At 38.9% G+C, this 14,933-nt stretch overlaps 1 protein-coding gene across 1 annotated transcript in view; it reads right to left on the bottom strand.

Moving 5' to 3' along the window:
• Positions 1-14,933, bottom strand: part of ITGA4 (integrin subunit alpha 4) — a 56,163-nt gene that overhangs the window by 17,238 nt on the left and 23,992 nt on the right. The window contains 5 exon segments of the mRNA XM_027831897.3: positions 1,927-2,003; positions 4,445-4,594; positions 7,875-8,029; positions 13,085-13,239; positions 13,620-13,665. Of these exon segments, the coding sequence (XP_027687698.2) occupies positions 1,927-2,003; positions 4,445-4,594; positions 7,875-8,029; positions 13,085-13,239; positions 13,620-13,665 (583 nt within the window).

The raw sequence follows: 14,933 nt of genomic DNA, 5'->3' as shown, positions 1-14,933 counted from the left end.
GGTACAAATTCTTGTGCTCTATTTCCTTCCTCTAAAATTTAATAGTATTTATAAACCTGCTTATCTTGTATTAATGCTAGTGAAAATACTCCAAATCCTTTACATTAGAAAAATGCAAAATTTTTCAAGCAGTACTATCTTAAAGCCTAAGAAAATGGTTGAGGGAAGGAGAAGAATCTTGCTCTGAAATCCATGAAGACTCAAAAACTTGTGCCCAGAATCACGTAAGAGTCATTAATCAAAATAACATGATTATAGTATTATTTATGTACCATTTTAAGATGTTTTACAAGATGAAACTAGCAGCTCAATTCATTAGGACCTGTAAAAATCTGACTATTCATAAAACAAAACTACGTTTAATCAGGCAGCTAGTTCCATGTTGTATCAGGGATATGCAGAAGATAAAATTTCTCAGCCCTCAGGGTTTGCAAGGAGACACTGAAGCCAGGTTCTAATCATGAAACACAATGAAACTGATAGGCAGCAGGTTTAAAACAAAAACAAACAAAAGGAAGTACTTCTTCACAACACACACAGTCAATCTGTGGAATTCATTGCCAAGGGATGTTGTGAAGGCCAAAAGTATTACTGCGTTCAAAAAAGAATTAGATAAGTTGATGGAGGATAGGTCCATCGATGGCTATTATCCAAGATGTATGCAGTGTTGGTATAGTCATGTCAGTCCCAGGATATTAGAGACACAAAATGGGTGAGGTAATATCTTTTATTGGACCAACTACTGTTGGTGAGAGAGATGGTCATGGATTCAGTCCCATGCTGTGTGTCCCCCTAAGTGTGTGATTGCCTGATGCTGGGACTGGACAACAGGGATGGATCACACAATAATTGCCCTGTTCTGTTCATTCCCTCTGAAGTTTTTGGCATTGGTCACTGTGTGAAGACAGGATACTGGGTTAGGTGAACTATTGGTCTGACCCAGTATGGCCATTTTTATGTTCTTATACTTGGGGAGAGGAGAAGGGACATGGCATGAACAGATCTTTTAAAATCTTACCCAAAAAAGAATTCAAATCACATTGGGTAGGAATGCTGTCACGTGAATTGAAAACTAGCTGAAGGACTATAAAGGGTAATGATAGTATCTCACAGAGGAAGAGTGTTTAGTTCTGCAGAGATCCAGTTTTAATGAACTGCCATGATATTTAAATAAAATTAATAGTCTAGCATGATAATGAAATTTAAGGAAGATAACAAATTGGAAGAAGCTGCAACCACCTGTGTGGACCAAGAAATAATACAGAGTACCTAAAGAGATTAGGAACATGGGTAAAAAGTTATAAAATGAAATTCATCTTGGAAAATGCAAGCTAGTATATCTAGGGGAAAAGAATCCAAACCACACATAATGCACAACCATCTGGTGCCTCGATCATTAGTGTTAAACTGTACAGTGAATATTCGTAAGTAGTTCTTTTTCCTTATTTCATAATCAAAATAGTAAATACAGCAATCTGCTAGCACAAAAATGAAGTATTTCCTTTTGTACACTGCAAGTATGGTACTGTCATAACAGCAATGGAAACAGTTTAATTCTTGTCCGTTAAAAGGGGTCTAACTTTTGGATGTGCGGCGAGTTACATGTATCTCAGTACATCTGAATTAGAAATTCAGAAATTTTTCTCTTATGAACAACAAAATCCTTTTTTGGGAATAATATCTTATGAGTATAATTGAAAAAGAACTGTTCTTATGTATAAAATACATTACTGTTATGCTTTCTGAAAGGTTGTTTGTTTAATTATCTTTAATTGGAAACCAATTTCTTCTATTCATGTAATGTTTGCTTAGGGAACTCAGTCTACTTTTGCAAATTAATTTTACCAAGATAGCAAGGAAAACTAAATTAGATAAATAAAGCCCTACTCAATCTCATTCAGCAGACAGAAGTCATATTGTACTTACTTTGAAAATGCAAGTTTTCCAGAAACTTTCAAGTCAGCAGAACAGTTTTCTCTGGAACAAAATCTTGCAAAAACCATCTGTAAAGAGACGATAAAAGTGGAAATATTTCAAAACAGTATGAACACAGTAACAAGTACAACATAATTCTAAGGCATGTATCATCATGTTATTATCTAAGCACCATGAGTGCCCAATAGCCCTTGCTACCGAAGGAGGAGCTAAATCAGGTGGTGACTTGCCATTTCTCTGGCCACATGCAGTGTACATAGGTTAACAGACACAGCATTCTGTCTCACCCTAAGTGTCTCATTCTTGGGCCAACAGAGATACGATCAGCCAATTCTAAAAGGTATAATCATAGAATCATAGAATATCAGGGTTGGAAGGGACTTCAGGAGGTCATCTAGTCCAACCCCCTGCTCAAAGCAGGACCGATCCCCAACTAAATCATCCCAGCCAGGGCTTTGTCAAGCCTAACCTTAAAAACTTCTAAGGAAGGAGATTCCACCACCTCCCTAGGTAACGCATTCCAGTGTTTCACCACCCTCCTAGTGAAAAAGTTTTTCCTAATATCCAACCTAAATCTCCCCCACTGCAACTTGAGACCATTACTCCTTGTTCTGTCCTCTGCTACCACTGAGAACAGTCTAGAGCCATCCTCTTTGGATCCACCTCTCAGGTAGTTGAAAGCAGCTATCAAATCCCCCCTCATTCTTCTCTTCTGTAGACTAAGCATCCCCAGTTCCCTCAGCCTCTCCTCATAACTCATTGGTTCCAGACCCCTAATCATTTTTGTTGCCCTCCGCTGGACTCTTTCCAATTTTTCCACATCTTTCTTGTAGTGTGGGGCCCAAAACTGGACACAGTACTCCAGACGAGGCCTCACCAATGTCGAATAGAGGGGAACGATCATGTCCCTCGATCTGCTGGCAATGCCCCTACTTATACATCCCAAAATGCCATTGGCCTTCTTGGCAGCAAGGGCACACTGTTGAATCATATCCAGCTTCTCATCCACTGTAACCCCTAGGTCCTTTTCTGCAGAACTGCTGCCGAGCCATTCGGTCCCTAGTCTGTAGTGGTGCATGGGATTCTTCTGTCCTAAGTGCAGGACTCTGCACTTGTCCTTGTTGAACCTCATCAGATTTCTTTTGACCCAATCCTCCAATTTGTCTAGGTCCCTCTGTATCCCTACCCTCCAGCGTATCTACCTCTCCTCCCAGTTTAGTGTCGTCTGCAAACTTGCTGAGGGTGCAATCCACACCATCCTCCAGATCATTTATGAAGATCTTGAACAAAACCGGCCCCAGGACTGACCCTTGGGGCACTTCACTTGATACCGGCTACCAACTAGACATGGAGCCATTCATCACTACCCGTTGAGCCCGACAATCTAGCCAGCTTTCTATCCACCTTATAGTCCATTCATCCAGCCCATACTTCTTTAACTTGCTGGCAAGAATATTGTGGGAGACAGTGTCAAAAGCTTTGCTAAAGTCAAGGAACAACACGTCCACTGCTTTCCCTTCATCCACAGAACCAGTTATCTTGTCATAGAAGGCAATTAGATTAGTCAGGCATGACTTGCCCTTGGTGAATTCATGCTGACTGTTCCTGATCACTTTCCTACATGCAAGGACAAAGCATTTTAGGGGACTGAAGTTCCTGGGACCGTTCTGCAGTCTCCTAGGATAGGGCAGCAGCTAGCCAGGCTACACGGTTTATCTCAATAAAGATTGCCTATGTGATATTAGGTTTCTCTGACAGTAGTGATGTGCGTTGGTTGAGTTAGAAGAAACCTGTAGGTGTCTCAAAATTCTGGCTGTCAAATTTATTTTGAATTTGTGAAACTTATGACTGGTGAGAGTCAGAATAATGTTATTTAATTATACCAATTACAAATCATAAGAACACTTTGACTTTTGCTCCTGGGGGAGGGAGAAGGGGTAGGGAATAGCTTTGTTATGGTACTGTAATGTATGGTTTTCCCAATCACTGTGCTTGAAAACTTGGGAGTAGCTCAATATAATAAATACTTCATCAACGTTGTTGAAATAATGGAGTATAAATAGAAGCAGCGTACTGGGTATCTAACATGCAGTTCATACTGGGATTTGACTCAGCAGATCATGTGAAACTAGAAGACTGTTAAGAAAATGTCTAGTACTAATACCTAAAACAATAATAGAATATAATTAATAAGAGATAATTACATGCTTCAGTATAATCCTGTGCTACTTCATATGTACCATTAAAGTAAAAAATATGAAATACAAACTAGACGTATGTTCTGTAAGCAATGCATCCTTTAGACAAAACTTAGCATTCTAGTTTTAGCCTACTGGTTTATTTAACAAACTCAAGGCATTTTTAATGTCCCCGTCACCATGAGATCTAGATACCAATTCAGAAAATGCATTCCTTAGTTATACTTCACTGTGTGAAATTTGCTTTAAATAATGATTTACAATGTGTATTCATTTTGTTGAAGTTGAGACAAAAATATCCATATCTTAACCTTGTTTTTTATAGTGTCTTTTTCTTTCCTCTGCTGAAGAACTGGTTCAAGTGGTGGGAATTCCTCCACACTTCTTTTCCTTAGAACATGATGCCCAAGACGATAAGTTGCTTCAAGGTGTATAGGAGTCAGGATATCCCTTACATCTTTCTATTAAAATTGGAAACCTAATGAGTTAATCATATAAAACAGACATGTATATAAAGAAAACACTGCAAGTTTACCTCTATTTTCACATATATAATCACTTTGTAAACCACAGAAATGAAATCTTCTTCCTTCAATATACTTTTTTCTTCCCTATTTCTCCATGACTTCTGTGCTAATTTTCAGTAACAATGATGAGAGCAGTCAATTCCTAACTGAAGAGTGTATTTTATGATTAAACAACAATTGTTAATTGAAATTTTATTTGGTTGAAGACCCAACAGAAGTTTCTTTGTCACCAGGTAGATTGTTTTATTTTAAAATATTTATGGTCACAGTTCAGTAATTTTGCATCTTACAAGTAAGGGTAGGTGAGACAGAAGGGCAATGGACAAGTGGGACAAACCCAGACAGGCACAGTAGATCAGGTATTTCTGTGAAGTCTAAAAAGGCTCTGCTAGTACACATAAATAGTATATGGAGCTGGGACGGAGAGAGGGGTTTATATTTTGTACTCTGCATTAAGATGATTAAACTGCTCAATAAATCATAATTTCAACATTAAACTCTGACCGTGTAGGAATGCTGCAAATCAAAGCCCGAATCCCAAGTTATCTACTTGTGAAAACTGAACAGCTTGAAACACTGAGTTTTACAATAGCAAACTTGATTAAATTATTCCCTAGGTATATGAGATAGACAGCCACTGATTGTCCCTCCACATGTCCACTGCTTTAATTCTTATCTACAAGCTTGCTTTGACCAAATCACATGTTATCTAATTCACAATAATTTTCTACAAGGTCTTCTCTGCATCTGGTGTATATTACTTTCATTATATTAATTAGCTGTTAATTATTCTTTACTCAAAATATATAAAATATACATGCTTTCCCGTAAGGACTGTACTTGAGACACATTCACACTTAGTTAACTTTAACAGCTTCATACAGGTATAGAAGACTAAGGCCTGGTCTACGCTGGGGGCAGGAGGGCAGGTCTACGGGAACAACATAGCTGAAGTCGACGTACTCAGATCTACTCACTGCGGTGAGTCGACAGCTGACGCTCCCCCATCGACTCCGCCTACACCTCTGGCTCCAGTGGAGTACCGGATTCGACGGGAGAGCTCTCGGTGGTAGATTTATCGCGTCTAGACTAGACGCGATAAATCAACCCCCGCTGGATTGATCGCTGCCCACCGAACCAGCGGGTAGTATAGACAAGCCCTCAGGTGATGCGGGGCAGTCTTAATATTACTACTAAATTTAAAAGAAAATGGAGTTATATGGGAAAAGTTTACATGAGCTCAATTATATATAATCACAAATTAAATGACAAAATAAGCGTGCATGGTAGTATACCATGTATAGTTTATCAGCAGAATTTCCATTACTGGTTTTAGCTGAAATGTGGCAACTGTGAAAAGTTTTAATATAAATCTTAAATCACCTTTAGGCTTCTCTATGTTAACCTGAGGATAAAACAACATCACAGCACTTCACAAACACAGACAATGCATACGTATCCAGAGCATATTGTATTCCATAGACTAAGAGTCCTGTGACGTCATGTCACATGTGTGCTATTACCAATGGACTAGAGTACGCCAATCTTATGTACACTGAATAGGACCAGATCTACTGAATTCAACAGATCTGCTTGAGAAATAAAGTACTATTCAGTGTGAGTAAGGTTGGCAGAATCTGGACCAATGCAAAGGTAGGACTAAACATTAAAATATGTTATCAATGTTGCACCACCCACAAAATTCCCATGTAGATCTTGCCTAAAGAAACTTTTATCTTCATGCAATTATATATAGAAAATAAACTATTCTAAATGCAGATCTGCAATACACCACTGGGCAACCAGGCTTTTGGCTGGTGGGCTCAGCCCTTTCTCTGGGCTTCGGGACCAGCCAGATGATCAGCTGATGATGATTACCACTAGTCTCACTAAGCTTGGCCTAGTCTTGATTTATGTATCACCACCTGAGCACTAATCTGTGCTTCTGCTCACTCTTGCCTAAAGACCTGGGTCCAGAAGCCTTACAAGCTACCACATGGATCTATACAGGCAACCTCTGATCTCCTGGTGATGTGGCTCCCACTTCCTATGGAGGCGTATGGACCTGTTGACTGTACAGTTATTCCCTGACGCTGCTATGGTTCTGTCAGGAGAACCCTTACCTATGGAGAATTCTCCTTTGATAGGCTGCTCTTTCCCAGAAGGTGGAAGAATGGGAGAGATCAGCCAATTAGATTCTGCAAGTGTTGATGCACAGCCTAGTGCTCCCTTTCTTTCCCCCTTACTAAGAGTAGTAGGAGTGCTGTATGCTGCAGCAGCTAGGGAGCAGCTACTCCTACTGCCATCCATGCAAAATTATTTACATATGTAAGTCATACAAATTATTTAGGCAAATTTAAATTTAGGCAAACATTAGGTAGATATTGAAAGCAGAGTCAGGATACACCAACATATGTATATTAAAAGGAAAAAACAAAATCAATGTAGCCATTAGTGGGTCAAATTTATCCTGTGTGTAACTTCGCTGGTATCACCACGGATGAGTTTGGCCAAGTTAGTTAGTAATTAAAGTTCAATTTGAAAACGTTACCAAAAAAATTAAAAATGTGTAAACAAAAATATTAGGCCAAAATCAAACTGGAGAGTGGCCCACAAAATTTTACCAGAACACCCCTAAATCCCAGTCTGCCTTAATACACTATTTCAGTAACTTGTTGAGTCGGCTCAGCACTACTGATCAGACGTGGACATATATGATTCTCTTGCACCTATAGTGAATCTATGCAATATCTTCTCAGTAGCCACAAAGTTTGCCATCTGTCTCTCACTCTCTCTTCCCTAAAATAGGGTCAAAATGGCAAAAAGTAAATTACCAAGATTTTTTAAATCCTACTAGCATCCCAAATATAGGAATACCTATATTCTCCTAGTGGAGACATCTGCATAATGTTAATAGGTACACATTCCTGCCGAGATTAATAATACTGGCACACACTTAGAAAAGTCAAGAGAGTCATGTTGACTTATCTGTTAAGCAGCAAAGGGTGGAGAGGCAGGGTGTGGGGGGGAAATTCAGCATTTACTTAATGGACAAGATTATGATCTGCTAGGACAGACATTTTATTTTTTAATTTCTGTGAGGATAACATAAATAGGAGACTATGTAAAACCTTTTTTTAAAGTAGGTAGATACCCCTTACACATATGACAATATTACTGTATTAAACAAAGTAGATACTAAAGATTACATTACCTTCAAAAATGCTGGATGACTTTTGCAGGTAACATTGCTGTTGTAAATCTGCATACTTCCTGAGACCATATCTGATGTTCCATTAGAAGAAAAGTAAAATCTTGCAGGAGTGTTTGTTTTTCTGCTTACATCTACACTTAGGTCATAAAGCAGCACTGCAAGATTAAAAAGCAAGTAAGTAAAAGCTTTTTACAAAATATCTTTGAAACATGTTTATTTTCACTAATTTATGATAGGAGTTATACCTCATCACTTACAAATGGAGTCTGCTGGATACATAATGTCTGTCTCAAAATGCTCTAGAAAGCATCAAGTTAAATGTATTTTTGAACCCTTGGGAATATACACAAAGCTGTAATTTAAAAGGAAAAAATAACTTCACAATTTTAAAAGAAAACTTATGCATGCAGATACATAACGTGTTCTCTTAAATTTATTATTTCCCTTCTGACTCACAGAGCCAAACTTGTCACTGATATGAGCCCGTGGCTCCACTGAAATCAATGGAGTTGCATGCATTTACACCACGGCTGATTTTGGTGCATTGTTTTTATATTTAGATAAATATAGCTAGAATCTGACTGAGAAAACCCAGTGTCAGTTAATCACAGAACTGGCATTAAAATTTCAGCAAACAGTCGACAAGAATAGATTCAGTGACTGAAATTTAATTTAAAATAAATACAAAAATCTGGAAGATCCTAAATCACAAACAGAACACTGTGGATAATCAAATCACAAGCAAATTTTAGAACACCATTGTTTTAATATTTCACAGTTTCACTTCTGTCGTGACTTGAGTTTATGTATTCTGGGTTTTGTGTACCTCCTCCTCTTCCTGTTGCCATTACTATTACCTAAGGCCTGAATTCAACAAGGGTACATAAGCCAGTGCTTAACTTTTAAGCATGCTGAATCGGGGACTGCTGCAGACAAACACAAACCTCCGGGAATCTGAACTCCAAACCTTTCATTTCACCCTTAAAGTTATTAGTAGTTATGCTTACAATACTTATATAGTCTACTACTGGAGACACAAACTGTTTTAATTTTTAAAGCATTTCAGTTCACTTATTTCAGAGTAACAGCCGTGTTAGTCTGTATTCGCAAAAAGAAAAGGAGTACTTGTGGCACCTTAGAGACTAACCAATTTATTTGAGCATAAGCTTTCGTGAGCTACAGCTCACTTCATCGGATGCATGTAGCTCACGAAAGCTTATGCTCAAATAAATTGGTTAGTCTCTAAGGTGCCACAAGTACTCCTTTTCAGTTCACTTAATATAGTAACTGTATTTTCGTCAAACAACTCTTTCCAATAAAAAAAGAAATATGCATGCTATCTAATCAAATCTGAAAAGGAAAAAAGCTGTTTCAGATAGGGTCATCATGTGAATTCTTGATCCCCTGGAGACTTTTCAAAGCAATTATACATATTTAAAGAATCAGCATTATTTATGTAGCTCCTTTCTTATTTTTTCTACCATTTTACATGTTACAACACAATTAAATGGTTTAATCATATAACGAAAGGACTTGTGTAGTAAAACTAAAAGTGTACCCAACTCAAACTCCATAAGAGCGATTCCCTGTTCTGCGCTTCTGAAAGCTGCTTCTTTCTCTCTCTCTCTGCCTAACTGACTAACGAGCAGAGCAATGCAATCAGTCCTTGAAGGTGGCAGCATCTCATACTGCATTTTCTCCATAGCCATATGGAAGGTTGTAATAGGCAACATTTCTGTACGATTCTGACCAGGAATGCCTTGGATGAGGCTGCTTCCAGAGGACCAACAGTGTTACTGCTAGTCAGCCAGTATAGGTCTTCACTGAGTACTGATATTTGTCCTTGACTAATTTCCTACCTGCCTGCAATGTGACAATCCAGGATTAAATCAAACTGGCCTTGGGCATGGCAATTTGCACACAAATCTGGTGGTAGGTTTTGTGGGTCCCTGTACAAGGTGAGACACAGGGTCGCAGATGCACTATGTGAATGAAGGAAGGCTACGAAAGTAAATGTAGCTCTTTTTCATGCTAGACCACAAAGCATGTTTTGGCAGATGGGAAGGACTTTGGATTGGAGCCCTTGTCATTATGAAGCAGTGACAGGTATGAAGTTTAACAATTCAAAGTTCTACCCTCACCCCCATTACGCTGCTTTGCCTTTGTACTTCTTTCTGAACTTTAACATAGACAATTCTGCTGTGTCCTTTAACCTAGCTGGCCCTACTAAGGATTTACAAAATTGCTTAAACTCAGGAGGAGTATGATGGCTCAGAGGTGGGCCATAGAAAGTTTGGAGTTCATTTCAAAATACCATAATAAATAATCAATTCAAATAAATAATGTAACTTTCCCTGAACACTCAAATTCTCATTGAGAATAGAAGAATAAAACAAATATAGAGTCTCTAGACCATCCTGTTATGCAGATAAGTCATTTTCTCCCCGCCCGCCCCCAAAATTAAAAATTTTGATTTTTTTGGAAACTTTATAGGTTTTTTAACCTCCCATATCATGTTGATTAAGAGAAAAAATTCAGGCATATTAATAGGAAACTAGTTACAACCTTAACTACAGGGTTGACCCTCCGATATAATGTGTGCAACTTCTTTCAGTAGTAATGTAGCTAATAAAATATTCATAGATTTTAAAGCCAGACGGAACCATTATAATGATCTAATCTGATCTCCTGCATAAAACAGGTCAAAGAACCTCATCCAATAATTTCTGCTTCAAGCCTATGGCCTCCGCTTGAGGTATAGCATATTTTTTAGAAAAACATCCAGCCCTGATTTTAAGACTTCAAGCAATAGAGAATTTACCTCATCACTGAGTAAGTTGTTTCAATAGTTAACTATCCTCGCTATTGCAAAACAGGGCCTTATTTCTTGTCTCAATTTGTCTAGCTTCAGCTTCCAACCATTGGATCTTGTTACACCTTTTTCTGCAGATTAAAAAGCCATTTACTATCAGAAATCTATTCCCCATGCCGGCACTAGTAAACCAGATCAAACCACCACTTAGATATCCTAAATTGATTGAGCTTCTTTAGCAGGGGTGAGAAAACTATTGCCTGCGGGCCACATCCGGCCCACCAGCTGATTTAAGCCAACGCTTGAGCTCCCGCTGGGGAGTGGGGTTGGGGGCCATTCTGTGAGCGCGAGCTGCGGCTTCAGGAAGCAGCAGCATGTCCCCCCTCTGGCTCCTACATTTAAGGGCAGCCAGGGGACTCTGCACATTGCCCTGTCTGCAGGCGCTGCCCCCGCGTAGGAACCGGAGGGGGGACATGCCGCTGCTTCCGGGAGCTGCTTGAGGTAAGTGCCGCCCGGAGCCTGCCGCCCGGAGCCTACACCCCTGAGCCTCTCCCATGCCCCAAATCCCTGCCCCAGCCCTGATCCCCCTCCCGCCCTCCGAACTCCTCAGTCCCAGCCCGGAGCACCCTCCTGCATCCCAATCCCCCCCATCTCCAGCTCCACCCCAAAACCCGCACCCCCAGCCAAAGCCCTCACCTCCCCCCCCACCTCAACCCTCTGCCCCAGACCAGAGCCCCTCTTTTCTGGCCCCACTGCAGAGCCCGCACCCCCAGCCAGAGCCCTCACCCCCTCCTGAACCCCAACCCCAATTTTGTGAGCATTCATGGCCCACCATACAATTTCCATATCCAGATGTGGCCCTCGGGCCAAAAAGTTTGCCCACCCCTGTCCTTTAGTCTTTCACTCTAAGGCTTTTTCTTATCTGAAGCTTTCCAATTTGTGAACATCCTTTTTGAAATGATGGGCCAGACTTGGACACAGTATTCCAATTATGATCTCATAAATAGTGTATTCAGATGTAGTATCTTCCTAATCCTACTTGGTATTCTCCTGATTATACATCCAAAGATCACATTCACCCTTTTTGCTACAGTATTGAATGAGGAAGCTCATGTTCAACTGGTTCTCTGCCATAACTCCCAAGTCCTTTTCAGAGTTATTGCTTTCCAGGACAGGATCCTCCATCGTATAAGTATGACCTATATTCTTTCTTCTTACATGTATGAACTTGCATTTGGCATCCTAACCAAGTGATCTACGTCAGTCTGTATAACCAATCTGTCCCAATCGTTATTTATCACTCCACCAACTTTTTTGTTATAAGAAAATTGTATGAGCAATAATTTTGTATTTTCATCCGGATCATTGATAAATATATTTATCTGAGAATACAACCTTGTGGGATTTCACTAGAAAACCCTCCATGTAATGACTATTCCCAATTTACAATTGCTTTTTGTGATCTATCAGTAAACCAATTTTTAATTCATTAATATGGGATGCATTGATTTTTTAGAGTGCTATATTTTATCAGAATGTCATGAAGCACTAAGTCAAATGTCTTAAAGAAGTCTAAGTATGTTGTTTCAACACAATTATCCTTATCAATCATCCTTATAATTTTATAAAAAAATAAGTCTAACAATTTTTGATAAAACTGTCCTGACTGGTGTTAATTTTGTTAGTTCAAGTCCACTGGAACTTGCCCATTGTTCCGAAATCTGTTAAACATCAACATTAATGGTTCAGAGAGCTCCCTGGCCAATTCTTTTTATACTTTTTGGGTGCAAATTATCTGGTCCTACTGATTTACAAATGTTTAATTTTAATACTTGCTGTTTTATATCCTTCCCAGTTGATGGTGGAACAAAAAGTATTTCATTATCACTGTAAGACATGAATACATGCTCATTCTTTCCAAATACAGAACAGAAATATTTATTGAAATTCTGCCTTTTCTGCATCACGTTTACTAAGTTACCATTCTTGTCTAGTATTGGACCTATACCATTGTTTGGATTTCTTTTGTTCCATATATATTTAAAGCATTATTGTTTATTCTCCTTAATCCTACTGCCATAGCTTTTTAGTGATTTTTCATAGTGATACCTACTGTGTTCAGGTTTCAGAGTAACAGCCGTGTTAGTCTGTATTCGCAAAAAGAAAAGGAGTACTTGTGGCACCTTAGAGACTAACCAATTTATTTGAGCATAAGCTTATGCTCAAATAAATTGGTTAGTCTCTAAGGTGCCACAAGTACTCCTTTTCTTTCTACTGTGTTCAGGTTGATGGATTACTTTATAAACACTGTATTTGTTTATATTCCAAATGGTAAAATATTCTACAGCATGGAAACTGATCCATGTACTCAATACAAAATATTTATCTAGTAGCTTACCAACAAAACCGGGGACATCTTGTCCTTTATAGGTAAAGCAAAGCATTAAATTCACACACACAGCAGGTTGGCCATTTTCCACACATTCCAAATTAGTTCGATTTACAGCATTAGGGTGTTTTAAAGACGCTTCAACAACCACCACTGGTCTTGTTCTAAGAATACAAAACAGTTTATGGTCACAAAATGCTTCAGCATTAATTTATAATTACCTCTTCACACACTTGTTATTTTCAAATATAATGTTTATGGTAGTGTCTTATCTTATACACTGTAAGAATAAAAATAGAGTTTTAAATGTTGAATTTGCGGGTTTTATTGCTCCAAGAAGTTTCTGGATGTCATTTTCCTTTTGCTCAGAGGTGTTTACTTAAATACATCAGTGTAGAATAAAATTCTAGTGCTTAATGACTGAAGTTCAAAACACCATAAAGAGCATTAAGAGGTCACGAGCACACTGCACATTTTTTAATTGCATCTCATAATTTACAATTAAGTCCAACTGTCTGTAAGCACTGAAATGTATCAGCCTCACCTCAGCAGCACGGCAGAATCACTGAGAAAGGCACCAACTGCTACATCTGTACAAAAAACCAAAGATCGATGCGCATCATTAGTCAAAAAGAATCATTAGTCAAAAAGTACCTTACTGCACATTTACCTTGTGGACTGTATTAAAACACGACTTGCACATTAGTAATTAGAGGGGATATGCTAATATATATACAGCAAGATACTTTATCTATCATTGATATTTCCAATGCAGATTCTTCAATAAGTATCTGTTTACTTTCTGTTAAAGCTTCACATTAATGTTCCTGCCATTGCTAATGCTAAGGCTGCAACTCAAAGTCCACTACAAGTATATTTTCCTGAAGCTGAAGAACAATTCAGCTAAAATAAGAGGCATTTACATCTTTTTCTCTAACCCAGAATTATTATTAGAATTATTATTCTCGTTAAAATTAAATGTAAAGTGTTCACATGACAGAGTAAAGGTACAATGTGAAGTCATTCCGTGAGCCTTAGTCTAAGGGTAAAATTTTCAAATGTGGCTAAATGACATAGGAGCCTAAGTCCCATTGACTTGCAATGAGAGTTAGGCTCCTAAATGCATAAGTCTCTTTTCAAAATGGAACTTGGGCGCTTATGAAAATTTAATCCTGGCTCTCAAGAAAAGTCTTTTATTTGAAGATAGTGAATGAACAAAGTAGAGGGCACCAAAGCAGCAGAACTTACGTCTATGATAGATGTATTCACCTGAACCATTTATCTATATATGGGGTTCTCAAACTGGGGGGCACAAGGTTATTACATGGGGGGTCGTGAGCTGTCAGACTCCTCCCCCGAACCCCACTTTGCCTCCAGCATTTATAATAGTGTTAAATACAAAAAAAGTGTTTTAATTTATAAGGGGGGGTCGCACTCATAAGTTTGCTGTGTGAAAGGGGTCACCAATACAAAAGTTTGAGAAACACTGATCTAGATACTGCTATGTCTCTCTCTAGCCATGGAGTTTCCGCTTCTATGCAGTAAAACTTTCCCTAAGGACTCTCTGGCATAAAGGGACTCTAAAACAATTGAGGAGCTTTTCCTCCAAGGAGCCTTTCTCAAGCCCAAGCACAGGGGCCATAGCTGAGCCAACAGGGGCATGTCAGCACTGGGGCCACCCATATGTCACCTTGCAGACGCTGCCATAACTTAAGCCTCCAGGGGGCTGCTCCAGTCCCCTGGGCCACAAGTTCTGTGCTGTACCTTTTACTCCTGGTCATTTCCTTTACTACCTTTGTTGATTATCAAGACTTTGCCAGTACAAACATTAAATCCTCTTTCCTAAGTTATTTCATAA

The sequence above is a fragment of the Chelonia mydas genome, chromosome 11 (genome assembly GCF_015237465.2).
Source record: "Chelonia mydas isolate rCheMyd1 chromosome 11, rCheMyd1.pri.v2, whole genome shotgun sequence".
NCBI lineage: Eukaryota > Metazoa > Chordata > Testudines > Cheloniidae > Chelonia > Chelonia mydas.
The sequence above is the reverse complement of the archived record's forward strand: the minus strand, read 5'-3'. Positions and strand labels throughout refer to the sequence as shown.